This window comes from Rhinoderma darwinii, chromosome 13 (genome assembly GCF_050947455.1).
Source record: "Rhinoderma darwinii isolate aRhiDar2 chromosome 13, aRhiDar2.hap1, whole genome shotgun sequence".
Classification (NCBI taxonomy): domain Eukaryota; kingdom Metazoa; phylum Chordata; class Amphibia; order Anura; family Rhinodermatidae; genus Rhinoderma; species Rhinoderma darwinii.
In genome coordinates this window covers 46942303-46969657 of record NC_134699.1, presented here as the reverse complement: position 1 = coordinate 46969657, position 27355 = coordinate 46942303, and the positions used below count along the sequence as shown (strand labels likewise).

The following is a 27355-nucleotide window of genomic DNA, read 5'->3' as shown; positions in this document are numbered from 1 at the left end:
AGGGATGACTGGCTGCGCCTGAATACGAATAACAGGTAAGTCACCCCCCCCCTCGTGCCATTGGGAGCTGCTGTGTATTGGGAAGGAGCAATTCATACTTCACCAGCGAACTTTACAGCATTATATATAGAAGGGTTTCTTATTCTGAGGTGTTGTGTCCTTAGAAACCCCTTAGTAACACTTATGCGCTGGCAGAAATGATCTTACGTTTCTTACTGCATGCCGCGGCGTTCCGCCGATGGCGCCATTAATTTAGGCCCTGGCTTTGGTTTCCGCCCGCTCTCCACCCCGCCAGCACTGTTTTAGTCAAGTCCTGATTGGTCGCTGGGCGGGACCATGAATCACATGCCTGCCCTGTCCAACCAGTGCGGCACGGGTATTGCTTGAGGAGAGGGTTTTTTTGTTTCCGTCTGATGCTCTTCATTCTATCACCTGGCACTGAGCTGGTGTACTAAAGTCATAAAGTGCTGGTAACATTTCCTGTTTCACAGGGGACACAGCACCTAGGGGGTCTGGTAGGATAGCCTTTGGCTATACTGTTTATTTGTAAAAGGCTCATAATATGGCTTCAAAGGGCAAAGCTCCTAAGACCCAACCCCCCCCCCCCCCCCTGCTATTGTAATACTTTGCGTGTACGTAGTGCAGTACAAAGTTTCCATGCAGGCAGGCTGACCCAGTCTTTGTTCAGTGCCCTCCATCTAAACCACCACAGGATTCCCCAGCTCCCATGGTTAGTGAGCATATTACCCGCCAATAGGCGGCTTCCCTCACCCAGGCGATTGATGTCGCCCACCTGTCTGATACCATGGCAGATGTCTTGCAATGCCTTCCCCAGCAGTTAGCATCTATATTGTCTGACCCCTTTATTCTTTTCATTCAAGAGATCTATCTGGACTATCTTCTTCAGGAGACGTCCCTCTCTCCGACTCCTAGTTTGAGTGTACTAGAAGTGAATCCACTTCTTCTGTGAAGGATCTCATTCAGGCAGCGAGAGATATATTTCCTATTGCGGATGATCCTGCGGAATCCCGTCAGAATGATAATAATAATAATCTTTATATAGCGCCAACATATTCCGCAACACTTCACTATTCAGAGGGAACATGTGCAGACTATATCCGACATTACATATTGACAAAACTAATTTTACAATTCAAACAAGAGGAGTGAGGACCCTGCTCACTAGAGCTTACAATCTATGAGGCAATAAGGGAGACACAAAACGTAAAAATTGCTTAAGTACAATGGTCCAGCCATCTTTTATACATATGGGGTAGTAACATAAAGCTGCATGAGCCGTCACAGCCAGTATCTGTGTATGACAGACATGAAGTGTATTCAGGTGCAAGGAGTGTGGGGGATACTGCTGAATGAGGGGGTCAAGTTCTCCTAATGTAAAAGGGGGGCCAGCTAAAGTAGTCAGATTAGGGAATGTTATAGGCCTGCCTAAAAAGATGTTTTAAAACTGTGGATGTTGGGAATTAATCTGATTGTCTGGGGTAACGCATTCCAGAGGACTGGTGCAGCACGAGAAAAATCTTGGAGACGGGAGTGGGAGGTTCAGATTATGGAGTATTTTAATCTAAGTCATTGGCAGAACGTAGAGCGCGGATAATGGGGTAGACTGAGATGAGGGAGGAGATGTAAGGAGGTGCAGCACTGTGGAGAGCTTTGTGGGTGAGAGGAATAAGTTTGAATTTAATTCTGAAGGGTATGGGCAACCAGTAGAATGACTGGCACAAGGTAGAGGAATTGGTGTAGCGGTTGGTCAGAAAGATGAGCCTGGCTGCTGCATTCAGGATGTTTTTGAGGTGAAAGTGACCCCCCCCCCCGTTCTTTCCAGATCATAAGGGTTTTGACAAATTGTTTTCTGATGCATGGTAATGCCCTGAACGTGCATGAGTCCAAGAGTGCGGAATATATGTTTCCTTTCTCTGAGTGTATTGCCAAATGCTCAGCTGGCCCCAAGGTAGATGCTCTGATGGCCCGGCTTTATGAAAATACTACCTTACCGGTTGCAGATGCTTTTGCCTTAAAGGATCTAGTCGATACCAAAGTTGAGTCTATTGCAAAAGCCACTTTTAGCTCCGCCGTGGCTTCAGTCAGACCCTTTTTTGCAGCATATAGGGTTAGCATGGCTAGTATTGAACTAGCTACTCAACTACAGGACGCTATTGATTCAGGGGACTCAAGTGGATACTTACCTGCCAGCTTTTGCAGAGGTGTAAATATATCTGTGACATCTCCATCCAAGTGGCCCAACGGTCGTCTAAGGCCGTGGCTAATGTGGTAGTTGTCCGCAGGGCCATTTGGACTAGGAACTGGGATACGGACAGTGCCTCTAGGAAGAAGGTTTTCGACCTTCTATTTGCCCAGGATCTCCTTTATGGCCCTATCCTGGTCCAACTATCTTCTGAGGCTACGAGAAGAAGGAACACTTTACTTCCACAACGTCGTCAAAGGCTACGCCCAGTTCCCTCAGTCAGAAGACAAAGGTGGTTTCATCCGTTTTGGTACTCTGCTCCACGTCCGAGGGATCACTCGCATGAAGCCCGTCCCTTCCGAGTGCAGTGGCCTTCCTTTGGCCCAGAAACTCCTGGCATCCCCGCAACAGACCTGCTCTGGCACAGCGGGCTTCCACAGCCTTAAAATTTGTCGTCATCCGAGCTGCTCCCCCGGGTGGGGGATCGGCTGATCTCTTTCCAGGAGACATGGCTTGAAAATGTCAAGACCCTTGGCTGAAGGAGGTTATGCCGACAGCCTACAAAATAGGTTTCTTCTCACCCTCCAGGGTGTTTTTTTCCTGTCCATGCCCCCTCCGTGCCCCTCCAGGGCCCAGCCTTTTTCTCAAGGCATTCAAAGCCTCAATCGAGTTATTGACCCAGTACCACCACCAGAGCTGTTCAAGGGGTTTTATTGAAACCTTTTCACAGTACAAAAGAAGAGCGGATCTCTTCATCCTATTATAGATCTAAAATGTCTTAATCGATGTGTGAAGATTCGAAGGTTTCGCGTGGAGTCTCTGCGATCGGTGGTCGACGAGTTCCTTTCTTCAATAGACATCAAGGATGCTTCTCTTCATGTTCCCATTGTTCAAGTAAATCAGTGTTTCCTGTGCTCTGCAGTAGGTTCTCAGCACTCCGTTTGTGGTGCTCCCCTTCAGGCTGGCCACGGCTTCAAGGGTCTTCACCAAGATCATGGCGGTTCCTATTGCTCTCATCAGATCTAGGGGGGATAATGGTTATCCCATACTTGGACGAAATTCTGGTGAAGGCACCTTTCAAACAGGACAACTTGGACAGTCTCAACATTACACTGGATTGTCTTCGCAGATTTGGATGGCTGATCAACAGCACCAAGTCATTTCTCCTTTTTAAAGAAGGGAGTTTCTAGGGATGGTCACAGGTGGCCAGGGTATTCTTACTCAAGGACAATATCACCACTCTCATACAGGGAATAAGAGTACTCCGCAAGAATCCTCCTTGCTCCATCCGCTTCTGCATGAAAGTCCTGGGGACGATAGTCTAAACCTTCAAGGCAGTCCCATTTGCTCAATTTCACCCACGATCTCTACTGGCGATTTCTATCTCGTTGGGACCAGTGTCGGGACTCCTTGGATCTGATGTTCGATCTGCCCCTTTCAGTCAAGAAGGAGCTGCTGTGGTGGATGTCTTTTTCCCAACATCTCTCAGGGAAAACCCTTCACAACTCTCCACTGGCGAGTCATCAACGGACGCAAGTTTGTCTGGCTGGGGGGGCGATCTTCGGCTGCCTCACAGTCCAGGTCACCTGGTCCGATCCGGAAGCTCAGCTCCAGATCAACATCTTGGAGCTGAGGGCCATCTTCCTGGCCCTGTCTCACTGGACGTCTTGTCTCCGGGGTCTTCCATTGTGGATACCAACAGACAACTCTACAGCAGTGGCGTACATCAATCATCAGGGAGGTACAAGATGCAGGACTTTATGGAAGGAAACCGCCAATAATCTGCGCTGGGCGGAACAAAATGTCTCAGCAGTGGACATCCCAGGAGTAGACAACTGGAAGGCGGATTACCTAAGCTGGGAGCACCTGGATCCCGGAGAATGGTTAATTCAGCCAGAGATTTTTCACTGCATTTTCACTCGGTGGGGTTTCCCGGACGTGGATCTCTTTTCCTCTCACCTCAATCACAAGTGCCCAGACTACATCACCAGAACCAGGGATCCCAGGGCCATAGAAGTAGATTAACTAACTGGTTCTCCCCAGGTCGTCCTTCAGCCTCCTTTTATCTTTTTTTCTTCCCTTCCACTCCTGCCTCGAGTGTTGAAAAGGGTCAAGGACGCAGGAATCGGTCGTTCTGGCGGCCCCAGACTGCCCTCGCAGAGCTTGGTACGCGGATCTCCTGCTCCTGTCAGCAGACACCCATGGCCGCTTCCTTTGCGGCACGACCTCCTTTCCCAAGGTCCAATGTTCCACTCTGCTTTACCTCTGCTTCGTTTGACGGCTTGGCTATTGAAACCGCGGTTTTGAAGTTGTAAAGGTTTCTCTGATCTGGTCATTCAGACCATGATTAAGGCCCAGAAGACTCAATTCCAAATGATTTATTATTGTACTTGGTTGGCTTATTTTAGGGGGTGGGAATCCCATCAATGCTACCCCCCTCGGTTTTCCCATCCTGCGTATTCTGGTCTTCCTCCAGGTTGGTTTGGATCAGGGACTTAGATTGGCTGCTTTTAAAAGGGCAGGTTGCAGCTCTATTCTTTTCCAACGCGTTTTGATTTTCCACGCTCCAATTAAGGGTATGTTCACATGTTTACTAAAAAAACGTCTCAAAATACGGAACTGTTTTCAAGGAAAAACAGCTCCTGATTTTCTGATTTTTGCGGCGTTTTTTTACGGCCGTTTTTGGAGCTGTTTTTCTATTGAGTCAATGAAAAAAGGCTCCAAAAACGGGCGCGTAAAAAACGCCCCGTGGGAACGGAATGTCATTTTTCCCATTTGAAATCAATGGGCAGATGTTGGGAGGCGTTCAGCCCCCTGCATTTTACGCGTTTACGGCTCAAAAAACGGCTGAAAATTAGGTTATGTGAACATAACCTCAGGGTATGTTTACACGGCTTATTTTCAGCCGTTTTTCGGGCCGTAAAAGGCAGAAAAATCGGAAGCATTTGTAAAACGGCCGCGAAAAAGAACTGCATGTCTCTTCTTGAGCCGTTTTTGGCGCCGTTTTTAATTGACTTAAATGGCTGAAAATTAGGGGCTGTTTTTCCTTGAAAACCGCTCCGGATTTCAGACGTTTCTTTAGTTTGTGTGTGCACATACCCTAAGACTTTTTTGCAGGGAGTCGCACATTGTGCTCCTCCTTATCAGTCTCTACTGGAACCTTGGGACCTCAATCTGGTCCTTGATGCTCTCCAGGCTGCACCGTTCGAGTCTTTGCTGGAAGTTTCTCTCAGGATCTTATCCTGGGGTTTAATTATTCAATTATCAATTTTGTCACTTCTCACCCTTATGTATTTATGGTGAGCTTGTTACATTATTTTTTTTTGCACATTTAGTATAATAATTGACTGATTATGAATATTAATATTCTTCACTGATTTGTATTTTTGCACATCTGCACTTTATTAATATCATATATTATGTTTTGGATTTTACGAATATATCATTATTTATTATATAATATTTATTGTATATCCTGCACTTTACCACCTTATTTCTTTTTATATTTTCTTTGCCTTGTGTCCTTTTTGCATGACATATATATCTGACAAGGTTTTGCTGTTGCGTCAAAAATTGACCCGTTATTATTGTTCTGTTCAGTCTAACGGGTTTCCCATTTCTAAAATAGCCGCTGCATACGTTTATGTCCATGGTGCACATGCGTGTGTGGCATCGTGACGCCCTGTGTCACGTGTGGGCTAATGTGAAGACGCGGACGGCGCTCTACATGCGCACTCCGTGTCTGCCGGATGCGACTCATGGCGTCGCTTTGCCCCAGTAAGTTACATGGATGTCTTTAATAGTTTATTTTGTATCAGGTGGCTTCAATATTCTGTGCTTCCCAAAACTGATCTGTTTAACATTTGTATTGGCCCAAATATATATATATATATATATATCAATTTGTTTGGTTGGGGTTTTTACACCTTGTGTTGAGTTTTTATAAACTATACCCTAGTTTTGTGTTTATGTTTGTATTTATGTATTTCATCTATTTGTTGAGACCACAAATATTAGGATTGTTTACCACCACCTCAGTGGTTTTAGTGATTTTAATATTTTTACGGTGACGGCCTTCTGTCCGATTTGTTATTCTTCTATCTAATAAAGATAATTAAATTCAATACTTTGTACTTCTATTCGTGTATATGATATATATTTATAGGTATTCTTTCTTTTTTTGGTATATCATTATTGTTATTGATTATGGGACTTGCTTTGGCATTTCTTGGTAAAAAAAACAAACATATCCTGGAAGGTAGTTTTCCTTCTGATGATCACCTCTATCCGTAGAGTTTCTAAGCTGGCAGCTTTATTCTGCAAACCTCCGTTGCCGGGTTTTTAATAGAGGCAAGGTGGTGCTACGTCCGGTGCCATCTTTCCTTCCTAAGGTGGTTTCCTCCTTCCATCTTAATGAAGGCATTGTCCTTCCTTCGATTTATCCTAAACCCTCTCATCCACGAGAACGTGCCTTACATTGCTCGGATGTTGTTAGAGCCCTTAGGGTCTACATTGCAGCTACGAAGTCCTTTCGGAAGACTGACTCCCTATTTGTTGTTCCTGAGGTCCTTGTAAGGGTGGCCCGGCCTCAAAGGCCACCATTACTAGCTGGGTTTGTTTGGCTGTTAAAAAGGCCTACTCTGCTAAGGATAGGGAACCTCCCTTCCGGGTCACTGCTCATTCTACTAGGGCAGTTGGGGCCTCCTGGGCAGTGTGGCATCAGGCTTCTGCCCTTCATGTCTGTAAAGCCGCAACCTGCTCCTTGTTACATACTTTTTCGAGGTTTTCCCGCATCCATCCTTTAGCTTCTGCCGATGCCAGTTTGGGTCAGATGGTATTGCAAGCAGCCATGGTTTAGGCTGCTCGCGCGGCTATGATTCTTTTTTTCCCACCCTAAGGGACGTCCCATGGTACGGTGTCCCCCCAATGAATACTTTAACGAGAAAACAGGATTTTTTTTCTCGTTTAATTCATTGGGGGACACAGGTCCTGCCCTATTTCTTAATTGATGATGTTTTTTGGGCTTCTTGAGGTTGCTTTTCTAATTGGAAACATATTGTGTTAAACCTTCTCTGCTCTCCTACTGCTCTTGGTGCAAACTGAGAAGCTGAGCGCTCAGCAGAAAGTGTAGCCCACTGGGCGGAACCACACTTTTTTTTTTTTTTTTTTTTTTAGATTTACCTAGTGTCAGCCTCCTAGGGACAGCAGTCTATTCCCATGGTACTGTGTCCCCCAGCGACTTCAACGAGAAAGGGATTTAATGGCATTTTTTTTTTTCTTGCTTTTTTTTTTAATTAGAAAGAGACCGCCGGACAGTATTCATTGCTCTGACCGTGATCAGCTTAGTTGGAACCGTCCTATTTTTTCTCATCAGGACACCAAAGGCAAATGTATCACAGCTCAATGAGGAGGATGATGGAAGTTCAGATGTCCTGGAAGGGAGCACGTGAGTGCATCTTAATTCAGTGGTTTATACAGGCAATAAAGGAAAGTTTTGTATCTATCCTTCTTTCTTTCTTTTTTTTTTTTTTCCATGTCCTGGAAAGCGTAGTCTACTATGCTTTTCAGTACTTTTCGAAAACGTATACCACACGTATGTTTTTATTTGTATTGAAGTCAATGGCAACGTATGGACGACATATGCAATCTTAACCCTACGTTTGCATATGTAAAACAGATTATGAGATAAAACAGTGCCTTCCCTGCCAAGCCCCTCAATTCTGGTGCCATAAACAATGCAGCCACTCCCTACTTCTTCCTTTATATTTTGACAAATCCTGACTTTACAAAGTTTTATTCAGCCCAAGAACAAAACACGTATACATTTTTAGAAGTAAGAATGGACACAAACGTATATGACGTATACTACAAAAAAACTTAAGCGTATGTTACAAATGCATATGTTTTTCTAACTTTAAAAACCTATTAGTCGTCGTATACCACAAACGTGTGCCCAAAACGATATGTGAACTTAGACTAACAACGCTGACCCTAATATTCATACTGTTTTATTAACTATAAAGAAAAAATAATGTATTTTTATTTTTACACAGATCTTCTCAAAGCTACATGACTAAAGCACTAGATGCCTTCAGTAAGTATCTACAGATCCTGAAAATAGTTCCTTGAGCACACCAGCTTTCTTTTATTCATCCTTTTCTCATGTTCATCTTACAGCGAGGTCTTTGAGGTTATCTATAACCAAAGAAATGTTGCTGCTCAGCGTTTCAATGGCATATACAGGTAACAACATGGCTTATATATAAGGAAAAAGTGTCTCCAGTGGTTTCTAAGTATGCGCTCAGTAATAATATAATTATACAGTGCTAGTCAAGTTTGGACACACCTTTTCATTCCATGGTCTTTCTTGGTTTCTTTTTCTACATTGTAAAATCATATTTAAGTCATAATAATTATGAGTATGTTTTATAGTTTTGTTTCTTCAAAGTAGCCCCCTTTTGTTTTGATGACCGCTTTGCACACTCTTGGCATTCTCTCAATCAGCGTTATGAAGTAGTCATCTGGAATGGTTTGCCAACAGTCTTGAAGAAGTTCCCAAAGGCGCTGAGCACTTGTTGGCTGCATTTCCTTCACTCTGCGGTACAACTCATCACAAACCATCGCAATTCGGTTTGGGTCGAGTGATTGTGGAGGCCATGTCATCTGACGCAGCACTTCATCACTGTCCTTCATAGCCTGGAGGTGTGCTTGGGGTCGTTGTCCTGTTGAAAAACAAATGATGGTCTCACGAAGCGCAAACCAGGTGGGATGGCATGTCATTGCAGAATGCTATGGTAGCCATTCTGGTTAAGTGTTTCTTGAATTTTGAATAGATCACCAACAGTGTCACCAGTAAAGCCACCCCCACTCCATCACACCTCTTCCTCCATGCTTCAAGGTGGAAACCACAGATGTAGAAACAATCTGCTCACCTTTCCTGTGTCTCAAAAAGACATGGTGGTTGGAATAAAAAAATCTCATATTTTGACTCATCAGACCAAAGTACAGATTTCCACTGGTCTAATGTCTACACAAGGTTTCTTGGCTCAAGCAATTCTCTTTTTTGGTTCCTCAGTAGTGACTTCTTTAGGCCAATTTGACCATAAATGCCTGATTCTCGCATTCTCCTCTGAACAGTTGATGTTAAAGGGAATGTGTCGCCAGAAAAACATGTTTTTTTTTTTAAAAATTAAACATTTAGTGTGTGGGTGATTAAACATTGTTCAAATTTTTTTTATTTTTTTCGCGAGTCAGGAAATATTATAAATTTTTTCTAATTTATAATACTACCCATTTTTGGTCACTAGATGGAGCTAGTTCCCAAAATTGCAGCATTGCAACATTGGGTTAAAAGCCCTCGCTCTAGTGAGCTCTCAGCATCCCCCCCTCCTTTATCCTGGCTAGTGCCGGGATAAACGAGGGGTTTGAAAGGTTTAACCTCCTACACTGTGTGTCGCCATTTTTTTAGGTAACCCACAGTGTAGTAGGTTTACATACAGTAGTAAACACACACAAACACTAACATACATTGAAATCTCTTACCTGCTCCTGCCGCCGCGGCTCCCTCCGGCCCGTCCGCTCCCTTTGCTGCCACTGTTCCATGTGCACTTGTCCGGAAGCCGCGACCGGAAGTATTAATATTACTGTCCGGCCGCGACTTCCGGTCCACAGGAAAATGGCGCCGGACGGCGCCAATTTCGAATAGGACTGTGTGGGAGCGGCGCATGCGCAGTTCCCACACAGACGCCGTACACGGCAGTCAATGGGACGGGAGCCGTTCGTCGTCCCTATGGGACTGTGGCTGCCGTATTCCATGTCTGTGTGTGTCGTTAATCGACACACACAGAAATGGAACAAAAAATGGCAGCCCCCATAGGGAAGAAAAAGTGTAAAAATAAGAAAAAGTAAAACACAAACACACAAATGAATATAAACGTTTTTAATAAAGCACTAACATCTTTAGCATATAAAAAAATAATTTGTGATGACACTGTTCCTTTAAGATGTGTTTGGTACTTGATTTCTAGGAAGCGTTTATGTGGGCTCTAATCTGAGGTGTTGTAAATTTGCGATTTCTGGGGCTGGAAACCCTAATTAACTTATCCTCTGCAGCAAGTAATGCTTGGTCTTCCCTTCCTGGGGAGGACCTCATGAGAGCCAGTTTATTCATAGTGTTTGAAGATATTCTCAAGTGCGGTCAAGAAAACCATCAAAGTTCTTTGAAATTTTCCAGATTGACTAACCTTCATGTCTTAACCCATAGGCGAACCAGGACACAACTGTACGTGCTGGCGGGTAGATACTTCGTGCACCAGGACGTACAGTTACTGAGTGGTTCCCGGTGCAGCCTGGCGGTACAGTGTTGCCGGCCAGCGGTCCATCGCTGCTGATTTTGGCAATCAACCCCTTAAATGCGGTGATCGATTGCGATCGCCGCATTTAAGGGGTTTGCAGCAGATCGGCAGCCCACATGATGCGATCGTGGGGGGGTTTCCGATGGTTGTCATGGCAACTGGAGGCAAGACCGCGGCCTCCGTCTGCCATGTATGGAAGCCTATCAGGACCCGCCGGATGCTCTGATAGGTTTCCTGTCAGAGGGACTGTTACCGTCACAATGACAGAATACATTACACTACTAGGTAGTGTAATGTATTCTAGCAGCGATCTGTGCTGCTGGTCTTCAAGACCCCTAGTGGGTCAAAAAAAAAATGTTTATAAAAATGTTTTATATACAGTGAAGGAAATAAGAATTTGATCCCTTGCTGATTTTGTAAATTTGCCCACTGTCAAAGTCATGAACAGTCTAGAATTTTTAGGCTAGGTTAATTTCACCAGTGAGAGATAGATTATATAAAAAAAAACAAAACCGAAAAGGCTGGAATGGGCTACAAAACCATAAGTAAGATGCTGGGTGAGAAGGAGACAACTGTTGGTGCAATAGTAAGAAAATGGAAGACATACAAAATGACTGTCAATCGACATCGATCTGGGGCTCCATGCAAAATCTCACCTCGTGGGGTATCCCTTATCCTGAGGAAGGTGAGAGCTCAGCCGAAAACTACACAGGGGGAACTTGTTAATGATCTCAAGGCAGCTGGGACCACAGTCACCAAGAAAACCATTGGTAACACATTACGCCGTAATGGATTAAAATCCTGCAGTGCCCGCAAGGTCCCCCTGCTCAAGAAGGCACATGTACAGGCCCATCTGAAGTTTGCAAATGAACATCTGGATGATTCTGAGAGTGATTGGGAGAAGGTGCTTTGGTCAGATGAGACTAAAATTGAGCTCTTTGGCATTAACTCAACTCGCCGTGTTTGGCGGAAGAGAAATGCTGCCTATGGCCCAAAGAACACCGTCCCCACTGTCAAGCATGGAGGTGGAAACATTATGTTTTGTGGGTGTTTCTCTGCTAAGGGCACAGGACTACTTCACCGCATCAATGGGAGAATGGATGGAGCCATGTACCGTCAAATCCTGAGTGACAACCTCCTTCCCTCCGCCAGGACATTAAAAATGGCTCGTGGCTGGGTTTTCCAGCACGACAATTAACCGAAACATACAGCCAAGGCAACAAAGGAGTGGCTCAAAAAGAAGCACATTAAGGTCATGGAGTGGCTTAGCCAGTCTCCACACCTTAATCCCATCGAAAACTTATGGAGGAAGCTGAAGATCCGAGTTGCCAAGCGTCAGCCTCGAAATCTTAATGATTTACAGATGATCTGCAAAGAGGAGTGGGCCAAAATTCCATCTAACATGTGTGCAAACCTCATCATCAACTACAAAAAAACGTCTGACTGCTGTGCTTGTCAACAAGGGTTTTGCCACCAAGTATTAAGTGTTGTTTGCCAAAGGGATCAAATACTTATTTCTCTGTGCACAATGCAAATAAATATATATAATTTTGACTGTGATTTTCTGTTTTGTTTTTTTATATAATCTATCTCTCACTGGTAAAATTAACCTAGCCTAAAAATTCTAGACTGTTCATGACTTTGACAGTGGGCAAACTTACAAAATCAGCAAGGGATCAAATACTTATTTCCTTCACTGTAAGTATTTTATTATAGGAAAAAAATGTAACCGTTAAAAAAAAGTACACATATTTGGTATCACCACGTTCGTAACGACCCAAACTATAATGTTGTTTTCCCTGCACGGTGAACACAGCAAAAAAAAAAAACAATGCCTGAATGGATATATTTTTGGTCACCACTCTTCCCAAAATATAGAATACAAAGTCGCATGTACCACAAAATAGTACCAATAAAAAACCCAACCCGTCCCGCAAAAAGCAAGCGCTTACACACCTTTTTTTGATTGAAAAATAAAAAGGTATGGCTCTCAGAATATGGTGACAAAAAAAATGATAATAATTTTATTGTGCAAAAGCTGCAAAACATATAAAAAAAATATATACATATGGGATCACTGTAATCGTATCAGCCAATGTCATTAAGAACTGTCTTCAGCGTAAAGAACAACAGGGAGCCCTGGAAGTGATCTTATGGAACCCACAGAGCCCTGATCTCAACATCATGGATTCTTTCTGGGATTACATGAAGAGACCAGGGGATTTGAGGAAGTCTACATCCACAGAAGATCGGTAGTTAGTCCTCCAAGATGTTTGGATCAACCTGCCTGCCGAGTTCCTTCAAAAACTGTGTGCAAGTGTACCTAGAAGAATTGATGCTGTTTTGCAGGCAAAGAGTGGTCACACCAATTATTAATTTAGATCTTTCTTCAGTTTTTTTAAATTCAAGTCCTAAGGGATGAGCACAGTAGGCAGTATTCCTGAAAGGTTGGGAGATGACAGCTCCCAGCCTCAGGACCCTTCTTTAAATATTAAGATAGGTGGGTCACATGGATTTACCAATCCAATGACCCACATGTGACTGGGCAGAGCATAAAATCTTTCTCCGCAACCCAGTCACATGGGTCACGTGTCCTGACCCAATCAGCTGGAGTTGCCAGCTGGACCTTAACTTTGCCCAACTTAAGATGGGAAAACAGCTGCCTTCCTGTCAAAACGATACACACCCCTAAGAAGATGCACATAAAATGATTATAATCCCATATGCAACCCTTTATATCAGGGGTCTCAAGCACGCGGGCCGCATGTGGCCCCTGGGGCTGTCATCTGCGGCCCGTGGGACACAGAGCCGCTAGTATCGGCTCTGCTCCGAGACTCTGGAATTCCCTGACATCACTGTCCACATATGAACAGCGATGTCTGGGGCTTCCCCAGAGCCGGAGTCCCGAGCAGAGCGCTGGTGTCGGCTCTTCTCCAGGACTCTGTGGAATTCCCTGACATCGCTGTCCACATATGAACAGCGATGTCTGGGGCTTCCCCAGAGCCGGAGTCCCGAGCAGAGCGCTGCTGTCGGCTCTGCTCCGGGACTCTGTGGAATTCCCTGACAACGCTGCCCATATATGGACAGTGTGTCAGGGTCTTGCCCAGAGCGGAGCAGAGCGCTGGTGTCGGCTCTGCTCCTGGACTCTGTGGAATTCCCTGACATCGCTGTCCACATATGAACAGCGATGTCTGGGGCTTCCCCAGAGCCGGAGTCCCGAGCAGAGCGCTGGTGTCGGCTCTGCTCCGGGACTCTGTGTAATTCCCTGACATCGCTGCCCATATATGGACAGTGTGTCAGGGTCTTCCCCAGAGCGGAGTCCCGGGCAGAGCGCTATTATCGGCTCTGCTCCGGGACTCTGGGGAAGCCTCTGACATTGCTGTCCATACATCGACAATGATGTCAGGGGCTTCCCCAGAGCAGGAGTCCCAGTGTTGTCAGCAGCACAGCTGGAGTCCCAGGAAGAGCCTACTAGCCTCTGCCTGGGACTCCAGCTCTGGGCAAGCCCCTGACATCACTGGGGCAGCCTCTACAGAGGGCACTGGGGCAGCCTCTAAAGAGGGCACTGGGGCAGCCTCTACAGAGGGCACTTTGGCAGCCTCTACAGAGGGCACTTTGGCAGCCTCTACAGAGGGCAGTTTGGCAGCCTCTACAGAGGGCACTGTGGCAGCCTCTACAGAGGGCACTGTGGCGTTATCTACAAGTGGGTGTGTGACAGTATCTGAAGAGGACACTGGCATTATCTAGGGGTGTGTTGCATTATCTACAGAGGGCACTGTGGCCTTATCTACAGAGGGCACTGTGGCCTTATCTACAGAGGGCACTGTGGCCTTATCTACAGAGGGCACTGTGGCCTTATCTACAGAGGGCACTGTGGCCTTATCTGCAGAGGGCACTGTGGCCTTATCTGCAGAGGGCACTGTGGCCTTATCTGCAGAGGGCACTGTGGCCTTATCTGCAGAGGGCACTGTGGCCTTATCTGCAGAGGGCACTGTGGCCTTATCTAGGGGTGTGTTGCATTATCCACAGAGGGCACTGCGGCAGCATCCACAGAGGGCACTGTGGCAGCACCCACAGAGGGCACAAATTTGAAAGTAATGCGGCCTGTCAACTTCCCATTTTTTCTATATGCGGCCCACTTACCCGGCCGAGTTTGAGACCCCTGCTTTATATGGTCCGTAATGCCTTCAAACCTAATGCTGCTCCGAATCCTAAAATTCAGTTGTGGCTCTTGTAAACCCCATTAACCTCTCCCTTCCCATGTCACTGTTGCATTTATCCATGCAACCTCATACTGCAGAGCTGCTTTAGTTGTCCCTGTGACTGCCTGTGACATAGAGGGGGTGCTGTGGTTACTGTTTAATGTTGCCATTTTTTATTTTTGGAAATGGTTTTGCTGGATCAAGAAAATATATCCTGAGTCCTTGATCTTGCAGAACAACAAAACATCTAACTTGACAGTCAGGAAAAAAAAAAATGACTAGTGAGCACATATCTCAGGGGAGACCGGCACAGTGAATTCCCTGGAGAGAAGTAGAAGGCATTTTTTAAGTACAGTGCCACTCCAGACCAAGTGCTAAGCAGAAGAAAATGAGTCTTAGTACCTGCAAAACACCAGGCCACCAGGAGTGGCGCTGTGCAGGGAAAAATCCATAGTTCCTGCTGCACTTTACTAGCGCTATGGCCACTTCGTTCTAGAGATTGTGGGGGTTACACTGTCTGACCCCTACCAAGCAGTAAATTATGGCCTATCGTGAAAATATCCGAAAACCCTATATAGCAAGTCTAAAGTATGATGGCCCCAACAGACGACTCTTTTTATATCTCTGCTTCCTGCATACATGTCACTGGGCCTTGGGATATTTAGGTGGTTATTGATTATTGGTTATTTTTTCGGATTTGAGTGCCGATTACAGAAATGATGAAAGACCGTATGTAAATGTGTGCATTGTTCTTGATGTTTAGTACGTTTTTTGTTTTTCTTATGTTGTAGAAAAGGTTTCCTGGTTGTTTGGTTAATGTACTCTGCAGCTGTGCAATATACGGCCGCTTATTTGTAATGATTACTGTACGTGGGTGGGTGAAAAGTGTTATTTTAGTTTACACAATAGGTAATGTTTTCTTCCACAATGTGTAAGGATTTTTTTTCTATTACGAAAAACAATAGCGCAGAAGCACAAAGCGGTTTGCTCATCCAATTTGATTTGATGTTTTGACATTCTAGCGGGGATACTGCTGAGCTCCACATTTACCGGAGCTGCTTTTCCGTTTTTCACAATAGCAAAAGAATGTAATAAGGCTGAAAATCTCTTTTTGTTCGTGAACAATTATCCGGAGGTTAAAGAGTTAGTATATTGACATGTCATGATTACCGCAGCGATGCCTCTCTGCAGACATCTCACCAGATATTACAAAGTTGTATGCTGGTACGTTATGTTTTTAAAGGGGAAATCCAGACACCTTGTTCTTCTAATATGTCACACGTAGAAGTCGTGTGACCTGGGACCACCACTCCTATCCAGAAAGGAGCAGCTTCTACCGTGCTCTATAGCCTGTCCGAACCCCTTTCGTACTTCTCAGAAGTTTCTAGAACTGGAAATATCTAACAAAAAATTTCTAAGCAAATCGACATTGATTCAATTACCAATTGTTCAGAATGTTATTTTCGATGTTTCCGGTGATCGTAACCCTGAGTTTCGCCAAAAGCCCTTTTTCTCTATGAAATGTCACAATCAGTGCTATATCCCACAAAACCATGAACAAAAAAAAAAATCTAAACCTCTAGTATTTTGCAATATTCTATTATCGCCCACCAAATCAGCTTTCACAAATGTTTTTGTTTGTTTTTTTTCCCACTTTTTCCGGGCCCATTTACAGTCCGGCTTTCTGTAGCTCTCCATCCTCCTATTGATCAGTAGTGCTGTTTTCTACCGCAGGCCGTCAAGAAAATAGTCCCAGTGCATGTACAGCCCCAGTGACCCAATAAAAATCAATATGGTGAGAGTGTTCCCCAATTTTCTTTTCCCCGCTGTCTCCATCAATGTAATCTTTAGCATTCATAAAAAACAAGGTATATGAAGACGCGTTTCACATAAAGCATCACAATTGTAAAATAAGTACAGAGTAATCCTATAATCCAAGCATGTCCCTAATTATTCTTAAGGGGACTGAAGAAAACCTGGACCGCACATCCACTGGCTATATTTGATCTATTGCTGCTCAGCTCGTGTATGGTTCCTAGTTTACAAGGTGGCTTAGACCGGCAGCATGGGGGCTGTTGGTCTCCTGGGTGGCTCCTTCTGCAGGTGCGGGGTTGCAGTGGCATTTGTTGCCATGGGATACTACACTTGGTAGAGTAGGGACTCACTTGAAAGTGGTCGCCGTGAAGTGGCAGGTGGGTTTATACAATTTGATCAAAACTTCATGTTCGTACATTTTTATAATTTTTATAATTTTGCTGAGCCACAATAGATGAAGTATAGCAAGCGGATGTGCGGTCCTGGTTTTCTTCTCTCCCTTGTCTATGCACAAGTAGAAAAGACACTGCACTGCTTCACTGATGGATCACTGCGCGGCGCAGAACGCGGCGGAAGAGAGAGAGAGGAAGCGTCTTTGTGTCTACCGCAGGCAGATGGAAAAGGTGGACATGGATTGCAGGGAAAGCAGAAACCATAGGGAGCGCTTCCACTGACACTAATGTTGGGTATCTTATGCCAAAATAATTATATTTATGTTGTCCTTTAAATATTTCCTACCATTGCGTGTCTGCAGCTCCTATACAGAGCTATGTGTCTCCACGGTAACACATTACAGACAAACCCTTCTTAATCTCATCCTGTATTCCTACTCTCTTCCACATGTCGACTATTTCTTGGTAACCTACTGAATGCATGTTTATTAAGAAGTTGGGGACAAATTGACTATGACCACCTGGATCAGAAGAGTTGCTTCATTTCTTACTTTAGATGAATTGGGGCAATGCAAAGGCGGACAAACGCTTTACAGCAGTGACTATTGCCCATGTATTGTCCACCTTTTAGCAGAAATGAGGGGGAGCAAGAACATAATTCCCAAAGAGGTGTCAGCACATACATAGCCAACTCTCCGCAAATTAGAACACCACCTGGACCCCAACCATTGTGACCGCTTTACCTGTCACTGGAACATTTTAGTGCTATCCCTTCACTGTTTTCATGACTTCTGGAGAGGCAATCGCCATCTACCCAATACTAGGTGAGATTTATTAAAATTTTTGATAATGAAAATTGCCCTTTCCAACCAATCAAATTCCGGATCTTATTTTTCAAAGGCATTTTGGAAAATAGAAGCAGCTACCTGATTGGTTTCTGTTGGCATCTCCTTTTTTTTCCCGCTCTCCATTGAACTGGGTTCAATAAATTTTCTCTGTTGCTTCGTGTCGATTCACGACGCCTCCTTTCATTCTGTCTGAATATAAATTCCAGCTGACACAGGGAAGGCGGTAATCGGATGTGAATGTATCGTTTGTATATCTGCATTTACACTTGGACTTTTTTTTAATTTATTTTTTGTGTGAGAAGAAAAAAAAGAAACCGCGGACTTGCTGTACAATTACATTTTAATGCTCTTTTTTTTTTCTACAAATGATTGTAGAGGAGAAAGTCACAGCAGGAGGCAGGTTATTGATTATCGCCACCTACAGGACAGTCTCCTTCAAAGCAGCCTCACTAACCTGAAATGCCCCACGGATTGCAACCAGCAAGACAGCGTAGAGATTAGCTCCCAGTGAAAGAAGCATCGGGTAAATGGCAAAGGATTCTCTCACGTTGTCATATCTTAATGAATACCTGCGAGGTTATGTTCGGTTTCAGCTGTAACCTTTTTCATAGGACAAGCCGCTAACTAGACATTTAATGTAACAGACAGAGGCCAGTAGGCTAATAGAAAAAGCTTTGCAGTCTGTAGGATGGGAGGGCAGACTTCTCTGCGGTAAACGGCCATCTTCACAATCCATTACTCACTGCTTATAATGAGAAGGGAGGTTACACGGAAGACATGAAATGTTCTTGCCTTTGAAGCGTCAAATTCTGCCAGGCTGAAATTGTGTTTTCTCCCCCAAATAGTCGTATTTTTTGTTACTGGTGTTTTTATCTTCTCTAGTGCCCCTGTCAGCAACTGCCTTTCATGTTTTTATTATGTGAAATGATACAATTTGAGATTTTTTTCATAGTTTTTATTTTTTTTTACTCTCTACCTCTTCTTGCGTTATGCGTTTAATTTTGTGTAGATGCTGTAAAATATATTGTGCGGCACTTTTATTGGTGTGGCGGAACGCAAGACTGGGAATTCAGATTTTATGGATAATAGGTTTTATCATCTTTTTATTTTTTTCTGTCAAATTTAGTAAAGAGCGGAATCACTTTTTTTTTTTTTACATTTATTAGAGCTAGTTATTGTATGTATGGATATAAAGATGGATGGATAGATAAAAAGATATATAGATAGTTAGATGGATAGATAGGCGGGTACAGATAGGTAGATCGATATGAGATAGATACAGATGGATATATATTTATACACATAGATTCGTAGATCTATTTATGTATCCTAATTGTACAAGAATAAGTATGAGACCGGCTGCTCTTAAAGGAACAGTGTCATCACAATTTTTTTTTTAATATGTTAAAGATGTTAGTGCTTTATTAAAAAAGTTTATATTTATTTGTGTGTTTGTGTTTTACTTTTTCTTATTTTTACACTTTTTCTTCTCTATGGGGGCTGCCATTTTTTGTTCCCTTTCTGTATGTGTCGATTAACGACACATACAGACATGGAATACGGCAGCCACAGTCCCATAGAGACTGCGAACGGGTCCCGTCCCATCCACTTCTGTGTACGCCGTCTGTGTGAGAACTGCGCATGCGCCGCTCCCACACAGTCCAACTTGAAATTGGCGCCGTCCGGCGCCATTTTCCTGTGGACCGGAAGTCGCGGCCGGACAGTAATATTACTACTTCCGGTCGCGGCTTCCGGACTTGTGCACTTGGACCAGCGGCAGCAGACGGAGCGGACGGGCCGGAGGGAGCCGCGGCGGCAGGAGCAGGTAAGAGATTTCAATGTATGTTCGTGTTTGTGTGTGTTTACTACTGTATGTTAACCTTCTACACTGTGTGTTAGCTCAAAAAATGGCGACACACAGTGTAGGAGGTTAGACCGTTCAAACCCCTCGTTTATCCCGGCACTAGCCAGGATAAAGGAGGGGGGGGGATGCTGAGAGCTCACTAGAGCGAGGGCTTTTTACCCAATTTTGCAATGCTGCAATTTTGGGAATAGCTCCATCTAGTGACCAGCAATGGGAAATATTATAAATTAGAATTAATTTATAATATTTCCTGACTCGTGAAAAAAATAAAAAAAATTTGAACAATGTTTAATCACCTACACACTAAATGTTTAATTAAAAAAAAACAAACATGTTTTTCTGGCAACACATTCCCTTTAAGGGAGGTTCTCCGCTTTGGACAATCCCTACTTGTTAGAAGGGTCCCTTGACAATAAGCAGATCACAAAATGTCCCGATACTGGAACCCCCCAGAGATCAGCTTTAATCTGTGGGAAAACCTGGCAGTAAGTGTTCAAGTTCTCTGCAGCGCCCCCATAGCGGAAATTGAGCATTACAAAGTGTCCATTTAAATTAATGGGTTGTCTGTTATACAGGACAGGTCCTCCAGAGTGGGAGATGCTCTTTGTATACGTTCTCCACCGTGTCCAGTGCATTACATAACTTTGAAAAATCTGTGTTTAACCCCGTACAGTGGTTGTTCTCTTTGGACGGTCCCTTTATTTTAAAAAGTTTCCCTCATGATGAACTGATCACAGATTGTCCTGCTGCTGGGACCCCATTGATCAGCTGTAAACTGTGAGGAAACCTGCAAGTTAGTGTTCAATTTGCCTGCAGCGCCACCACAGGGGAAATTAAGTATTACAAAGTTGCCTATAAAAACCCATGTGTTGTCCATGTAATACTTCTTCAGAGCAGAGCCACTTTTTGGATTTGCTTTCTGCTCTGGATAATAGACGTGGGTCCTGAATGAAGGGACCCACCTCTATTAACGCAGAATTCCCTAACCGAGCATCTGACAATGAGTTTTCTAAGCCATGCAACCCCCTTATGGACCCAGCTATTATTTCATCTTCGTATTCTGGTTCATGCAGATTTTTTCATTTTTGAGTTGATGCAGCTGAATGAGGCCCTGTTTGTAGGACAAACTCTATTCTATATTCTCACCGTTTTGGTGTTGGTATACATTAGCGTTTCATTTTTATATTTCATTTTGGAGGTGTCATGGGAACACTAAATGCGTATGAGTTATTTTATCTAAATATATTGTATAGCATTTATTTTTTTTTTAACAAGTTCCGTCTCTCGCTTTTTCAGGTTTCGAGCTCACCTTTTATTCTGGTGTGTATGGGACATGCATAGGAGCTATTAACTGGTTTGGAGATGATGCCAAAAGCCTCATTGGACTATCTGGAATATTTGTTGGACTTGGAGAAGTTTTAGGTTTGTTCTTGAGTTTATATTTTTTGGTTGTTTGACCGCAGTATTCCTCTCTTCGTTCCCCCCCTTAATCAACATTATTCATTTATTTTCAGGTGGAGCGGTCTTTGGATTACTCAGTAAGAACAGTCGTTTTGGGAGAAATCCAGTGTTCCTCCTGGGTCTTGTGGTTCATTTTTTGGCCTTCTACTTGATATTTCTCAGCGTACCAAATGATGCCCCTATTGCTTCCCGGGAGGGAACATACAGTCGGGCTTTTGTAGACCCTAGGTATTACATTCACCACATATAGATATGCCTCTGTTTAAACCAAATATTTTCATGATTGTTTTATACATCAGTCTCTATTTTTGGTTGAGAGAAAGAGAGAGACCCCCCTATTGACCCTCGGCTGCCTAGAATGTTGTCCTATTTTGATTTAAAGCGGTTGTCTCACCAAGGCAACCACTGTCCATATGTCTTGATCGAGCATATGAACGCCATAGAGCAGAATCCTCCAAAATATTAGTACATGTTCAAGAATATTTATCCTATTTTAGTAGTTAAGGTAATAAACGTATGAAGATATTTTAGGGCCCCGTGTAGCTCCATCATGCAGACAGCAGGGGTCACTGTTTCACTTTACTGAGAAACATTAAGGGATGACTAGAGATGTTCTGCTTCGACAGCTCTAGAAAGACCATGACAACATAGTCTATCAGCCAGAACCCTAAGTAGAATGTGCTGCAAAACACCATTATTATAGTCGTGTCTGTAATGAACCTATAAAAGCTCCAAACTATACAAACCCTTAAACATCATATCATGAAGAGGTTCCTTTTCCTTTTGATAAGAGAATGAGCAAGGTTAGGCCCTGTTCACATCACGTTTTGTGATGTCTTTTTAGCGTGTGTGTCAAGAAAGCTCATTGACGTATACACTAAGCAAGCCTATAGGGCTCCATTAGCCTGATGGAGGCCAAAATAGTGTCCTTTTGGCCTCCATCAGGATGGTATAAGTATAACTTCTTTTTTTTTAAATGATAGAATAGCGTGGTAGACTACGCATTCCCGTCCATAAAATGGCATCAGTCACCCATAGACTATAATGGTATCCGTTTAATCGATACGTCATGAGAAGGGTCATGAGCGTTCAAGATGTATCCGTTTAACGTATACTATTATTTCTATGGTGAATGCCACTGTTAGGGCATCCGTCACAGCCTACGGCCAAGCGTGATGTGAACAGATACTTGTATGTAATCATATGATTTTTATTTTTGCTTCCAGTAAAGCCCTGGCCGTCTTCTGCAGTTTTCTACTTGGCTTAGGAGATAGCTGTTTCAACACCCAACTCCTCAGCATCTTGGGGACCTTATATGCAGATGACAGTGCACCTGCTTTTGCAATCTTCAAATTTGTGCAGGTAACAATATGAAAAAAAATAATAAAATCAATTAGTGATTGACTCGAGATTTCATCCGGGAAGCCGGCGCGTCAATCAACGGGCTGGGGGTGGGGGGGGTTCCATAAGAAGCTCATAAGTATGCCAGACTTTATAATATAATTGTCGCGGTATTGGACATCATTATATCAGATCCCAGTGTCTATATGGCAGTGTGAGCGGTTTGAGAGGAAAAAGAAGATGACGGGTTCCCTTTTAAGAAGCCTAGTAGGAAGCCTGGATCTTCCCATTGTAATTATTAATTCGTGATCTGGAATTCAATATTCAGTAGAAGGGCTCGTGGTACAGATCTTGTCCTCCTTGGCAGGGGAGATAGATGGTGACCAGGACCCAGTTCTGCATCATGGATCCCCTGCTGTCTAGTTATTCATGGCTTGGCAGAGCTAGATGTGGGACTGTCAGGGCACGTATATTTGCATTTCAAAGTCTATTCAGATTCAACTGATCATTCGCATTATTTATTAGACTAATGGGCATATCTATGACATATGCCGTCCTAACCTCAAAGCTTCCCTCGGAATGTTCCTAGCTTTGACAGTTCCTGTTTGTTTCTGCAAATGTATTTGGTTCTCGTAAGGTCTCGTGTGACAGTCACACTCTGAAGTTAATGAAAATATTACCATAACGTTGTATGAAAGGATGAGGGTGAGAATGGGTTAAACCTCTGATGTCACAGTTCTCTGTAGATAGCTTTAAAGGGTACCTGTCACATGGGAAATATAGTCCAATCTGCAGGCAGCGTGTTATAAAGCAGGAGGAGCGGAACAGATTGATATATAGTGTGGGAAAAGATTGTAAACTTGTAATTTATTCATTTAAACCTCTGCTCATTCTGGGCTTAGGAGTCCAGTGGGCGGTCTGAAGCACTGATTGCGGCTATCTCTGCATTTATACACATGCAGGGAAGGCTGTCACTCACTGTGTAGGACCGCCCACTTGGCTCCTTAGCCCAGAATTAACAGAGGTTTAAATGAACTTTACTGAATTTTTTTCCCACAACACTATATATCAATCTGTTCAGCTTCTCCTGCTCTATAACACGCTGCCTGCAGATTAGACTGATTTTTTTTTTATGTGACAGGTTCCTATGGTTACAAAAAAAAAAAAAAATCCCAAGCAGCTGTAGATGTGTATTAGATATAGTGCAGCCAGAAATGTTGTTTCCTTTTTCTGCAAATGTTCATTTTCTCTCTATAACGGTCATTCGTGTGGACCTGTGCCGTCCGCGCTGACCAATCCGCTGCCCTCCCCTCACAGCATAAGTTAATTTATTAAAACGGTCGCCTAAATAAAGCATCAAATCAGAGCTTTGCTTTCATTTCGTAAACTGCTCTGGAAAAGCTGAGCCCTGATTGGTTGCTATAGGCAACCGTTTTGCTAAATGAACATAACCGTTTTGGTAAGTGAGACAAGAAGTGCAGCGCGATTCCTCCCCCTCTCCTCTCCGTCTCACAAGCTTTTTACTGACTAAAGAGGTTTCTGTACAGAGCGCCTGCAGGGAAAGGGACACTGCAGGATCATTTAGGATTACTTGGGGAAAATTCCACTTTCCCTTAATAAGATATATTGCACAGTTTCATATATTCACATGTACTACTGAATTATTAAAAAAAATTAAATATAACCACATGCTGGCCGACGGCTATCTTTACCAAATTAACCATAAACATGCTCATTTAGCTTGGCCAAGAGGACATGCTGTTTCAATAGGGAGAGAGGGACATCTCTGACACACAGAAATCCAACCCATCCGATCTTCATTCCCCTCCAAAGGGAGATGTCTGGGGGGCTACCGAATTGACTCCATGCGCATTAGATGGTCGGTGAATCCGCTGACCGTTATTTGAGTAGTTTAATCCCAGTTATCCATAGCCTTAGAAGTGAAAGTGCATACGGATTGTCGCATGTATGACGTCACTATATGCTGCAAGAGTTGAATGTAACGCTGAGAGATGGACTATAGCTGACTTGTACATAAGCCGCCATAGTAATTTTACGTTATGGACTTAGTAATAAGCAATTTGATTCTGACTGTGTATCTGCTAATGATTTTTCTGCAAGTATTTATAGACATTTTAAGTGATTCAAGGCAAACCGATGCCTGTTAACACACCGCGTGTATAATCCGCTCTTCTCTCCTTGTTTTCAGTCCATCAGTGCAGCTGTTGCCTTCTTCTACTGTAACTACCTCCTCCTGCAGTGGCAGCTGTTAATCATGGTGATATTCGGGTTCTTTGGCACCATCTCCTTTTTCTTCGTGGAATGGGGAGTGGTCAGTTTGGATCCTCAGGAGACTCGCTATGGCAGCATTTGATTATGCCAATTCCGTTCCACAGCTGCTGGTTCACAAGATGCCAGGACCAACATCTGTCTGGTACCAGAGGTTAAGAAAGGAACAATGATATCTGTGCTGGCCGCAGGGCATTCCCCAGAGCCAGTCTGTGTTCATCATGAAATTTAGGACAATTTGACCACAATGCACTTTCTCCCAAGTGACATTTGGGCCAAAAAAAATAAAAATACAATCGTGGCAGGACTTGTTGGGCATTGCCAGTACAATAGCTGCTAAATTCCTTGGCCTGCTGTCCTCTGTTCACATTACTGTTGCATGACAATTACAGAATCTGGGAGGTTCACTGGACGGGGAGGTTTACAATTCTCTGGCTGCTGAATGCGATTCACGTCTTCACACACTCCCAGCCTGCTGTTTTTAAGAAAATACACGTAGCAGTTTTTACTGTGGGGATTATTATAAAGGGCCTATAGCATAACTCACTAGTGACATAGGTAAAATACTGTGCACAGAAAAGATTGCTGTTTTTTGAATTTTTGTTCGTGCCAAATTAGCGCTGCTACATCAACATTCCCGGCTTACAACCCTTAGGCTAGCAACGCCAAATCGCGTGAGCGTCGTGCAACAAAAAAGGTATGCGAATTGTATGCCATTTTGATGTTGCCTTAAAGTCGTGCAATGTTTTTTTGGGTGCGATTTTGTTTTTGTCATGACCTTCCACACACAAGTCGCACGCAATACACATTGCTGTCTATGGAAAACTATGCCTCGTGCGACCTGTGACCCAAAATCCAGTAAGTTGTCACTACGCGACTACCTTGGCAATCATTAGCTGCAATGTTGCAAGCGACGTTACATTTTACTTGTCGTGCGACACGTTACCGTGCAGCCCTAGCCTTAAAGAGCATTTCACTCCTTGTCCTCTTCTGCCAAACGAAAAAAAAAATCAGAGCAAAAAAAGCAGAGGCTTGCTGTTTGCTTCAGGAGCTGGCTTTTATATGAAATGAATTGATGTACCTTATCAATGGAACACTCCAGGCAAAACTGATGCAATGTGTTGTGCCTAGTGCAGGAACGGAACATGACTGATGTATTCCAAGACCGGTAAAGAAAGATGCCATACTCCGTCCCTGCACTAGGCATGACCAATTGTATCGGGTTTTTCCTGGAGTGTCCCTTTAAATTTTAGTTTCACGCCAAAGTACAGTATTGGCATGGTACCCACATGTCCAGCATTTTTTATGTACTCAGGTCTTTTTAAACTGCTGGTGTTGTTGTTTTCTCTCCATTTATGCATCAGACCATGTTTCCATTGTTACGCACAGTTGAGCTGTGTGTGCCTCCCAGGTTCCAATGGTCAGTGACATGGTCACGCAAGTAGGCATAGCAGCATTTTCATTCTCTGAATAAGCTTCATCATGCCCTGTAGGCTGCTCAAGCCATGTGATAGTCCATTTTCCTTGCTGGAGGTGGTTCTTTTGAAAACTGTACTGGTTTTATAACTCTGCTTATCTCCTATCAGTGCCATGAGCAAAATATAGAAAACCGCTCAACACCTGAGGAGATTAATCTTGAAGCGGAAGCCGTCATCTCTGGGATGTGACAGGGAAATAAAACTTCGTCATAAATGTAGAAATCATCTACAGCTGAATTATGTTTCTTCTTACCATGAATCGATATTAAACAAAATTCTTGTTTTGACATCTTTATCACAATTGTAAAAATTAAAACATATTTTTATTGACTCGGAAGTAAACTATTGTCTTCTGTAACCTCTCCATTGAGATCATTTACTCCGCGCAGTAAGATGACCACTTCACAACAACATCAGCTTTTGATTTTAAGAGTTCTTAACTAAATGAAAGTAAAGATAATTTACCTAAAATTTTCTGGAGAGGAAGAATTCTACAGATTATGGGGATTTGCAGCTTGTAAAATGCATTTGATTTCCCCACACTTGATCCGTCTCTGTAGGAAATGTCTAATAATCTGTCGTAGGAGCCTGTGATGCTTTGTTCATGGGGAATTGTTGGCAATATAACCTACTGGCAAGATTTCCGGTGGGCCGGTCAGTCAGTGGGGCACCCCCATACCTCCAATTGCCAGCTCCCCTGCACGTGCCACTTGGAATTGGAATCCGCATGTCCTCTTGCAGCTATTTGAGAACCAATGGAGTGACCGTGGGCAGAGCCACGACGAGAGGGCGGCCTCATTACAGGAACTAGTGAAAGAGCCGAGGCTGCTAGGTACTACTAAAAGTAAGAGTAATGTTGGGGGGGGGGGGGCAATGTCTGATTATCTTTAATGTGCTGGGGCAGGTGAGAAGAAAAGTTCAAAAAAATTTGCCGCATTCATAAGGCTGGTTTCACAAGCCACGATCAAAATGCTTATTTTACTGCACCATTTTGCTGGGATTTTCCCCAAAATCCCATCAAATACGCACCATTTTGACTTGACTGCGCCAGGAAAACCTAGCCTCAGACTGTGTTTTTCAAGCTGCAGTTTTGGTCCTTCTTTTTTGC

General features: G+C 43.7%; 1 protein-coding gene across 2 annotated transcripts in view; it reads left to right on the top strand.

The window, feature by feature from the left end:
• Positions 1 to 26577, top strand: part of MFSD11 (major facilitator superfamily domain containing 11) — a 61761-nt gene extending 35184 nt beyond the window's left edge. For both annotated transcript variants that reach the window (XM_075845171.1, XM_075845170.1), the window contains exons 8-14: positions 7502 to 7649; positions 8257 to 8297; positions 8381 to 8446; positions 20975 to 21100; positions 21193 to 21367; positions 22366 to 22501; positions 24690 to 26577. In XM_075845171.1, the coding sequence (XP_075701286.1) occupies positions 7502 to 7649; positions 8257 to 8297; positions 8381 to 8446; positions 20975 to 21100; positions 21193 to 21367; positions 22366 to 22501; positions 24690 to 24854 (857 nt within the window). In that variant the 3' untranslated portion in view covers positions 24855 to 26577. The remainder of the gene's footprint in view (positions 1 to 7501; positions 7650 to 8256; positions 8298 to 8380; positions 8447 to 20974; positions 21101 to 21192; positions 21368 to 22365; positions 22502 to 24689) is intronic.
• The last annotated feature ends 778 nt before the right edge of the window (positions 26578 to 27355 follow it).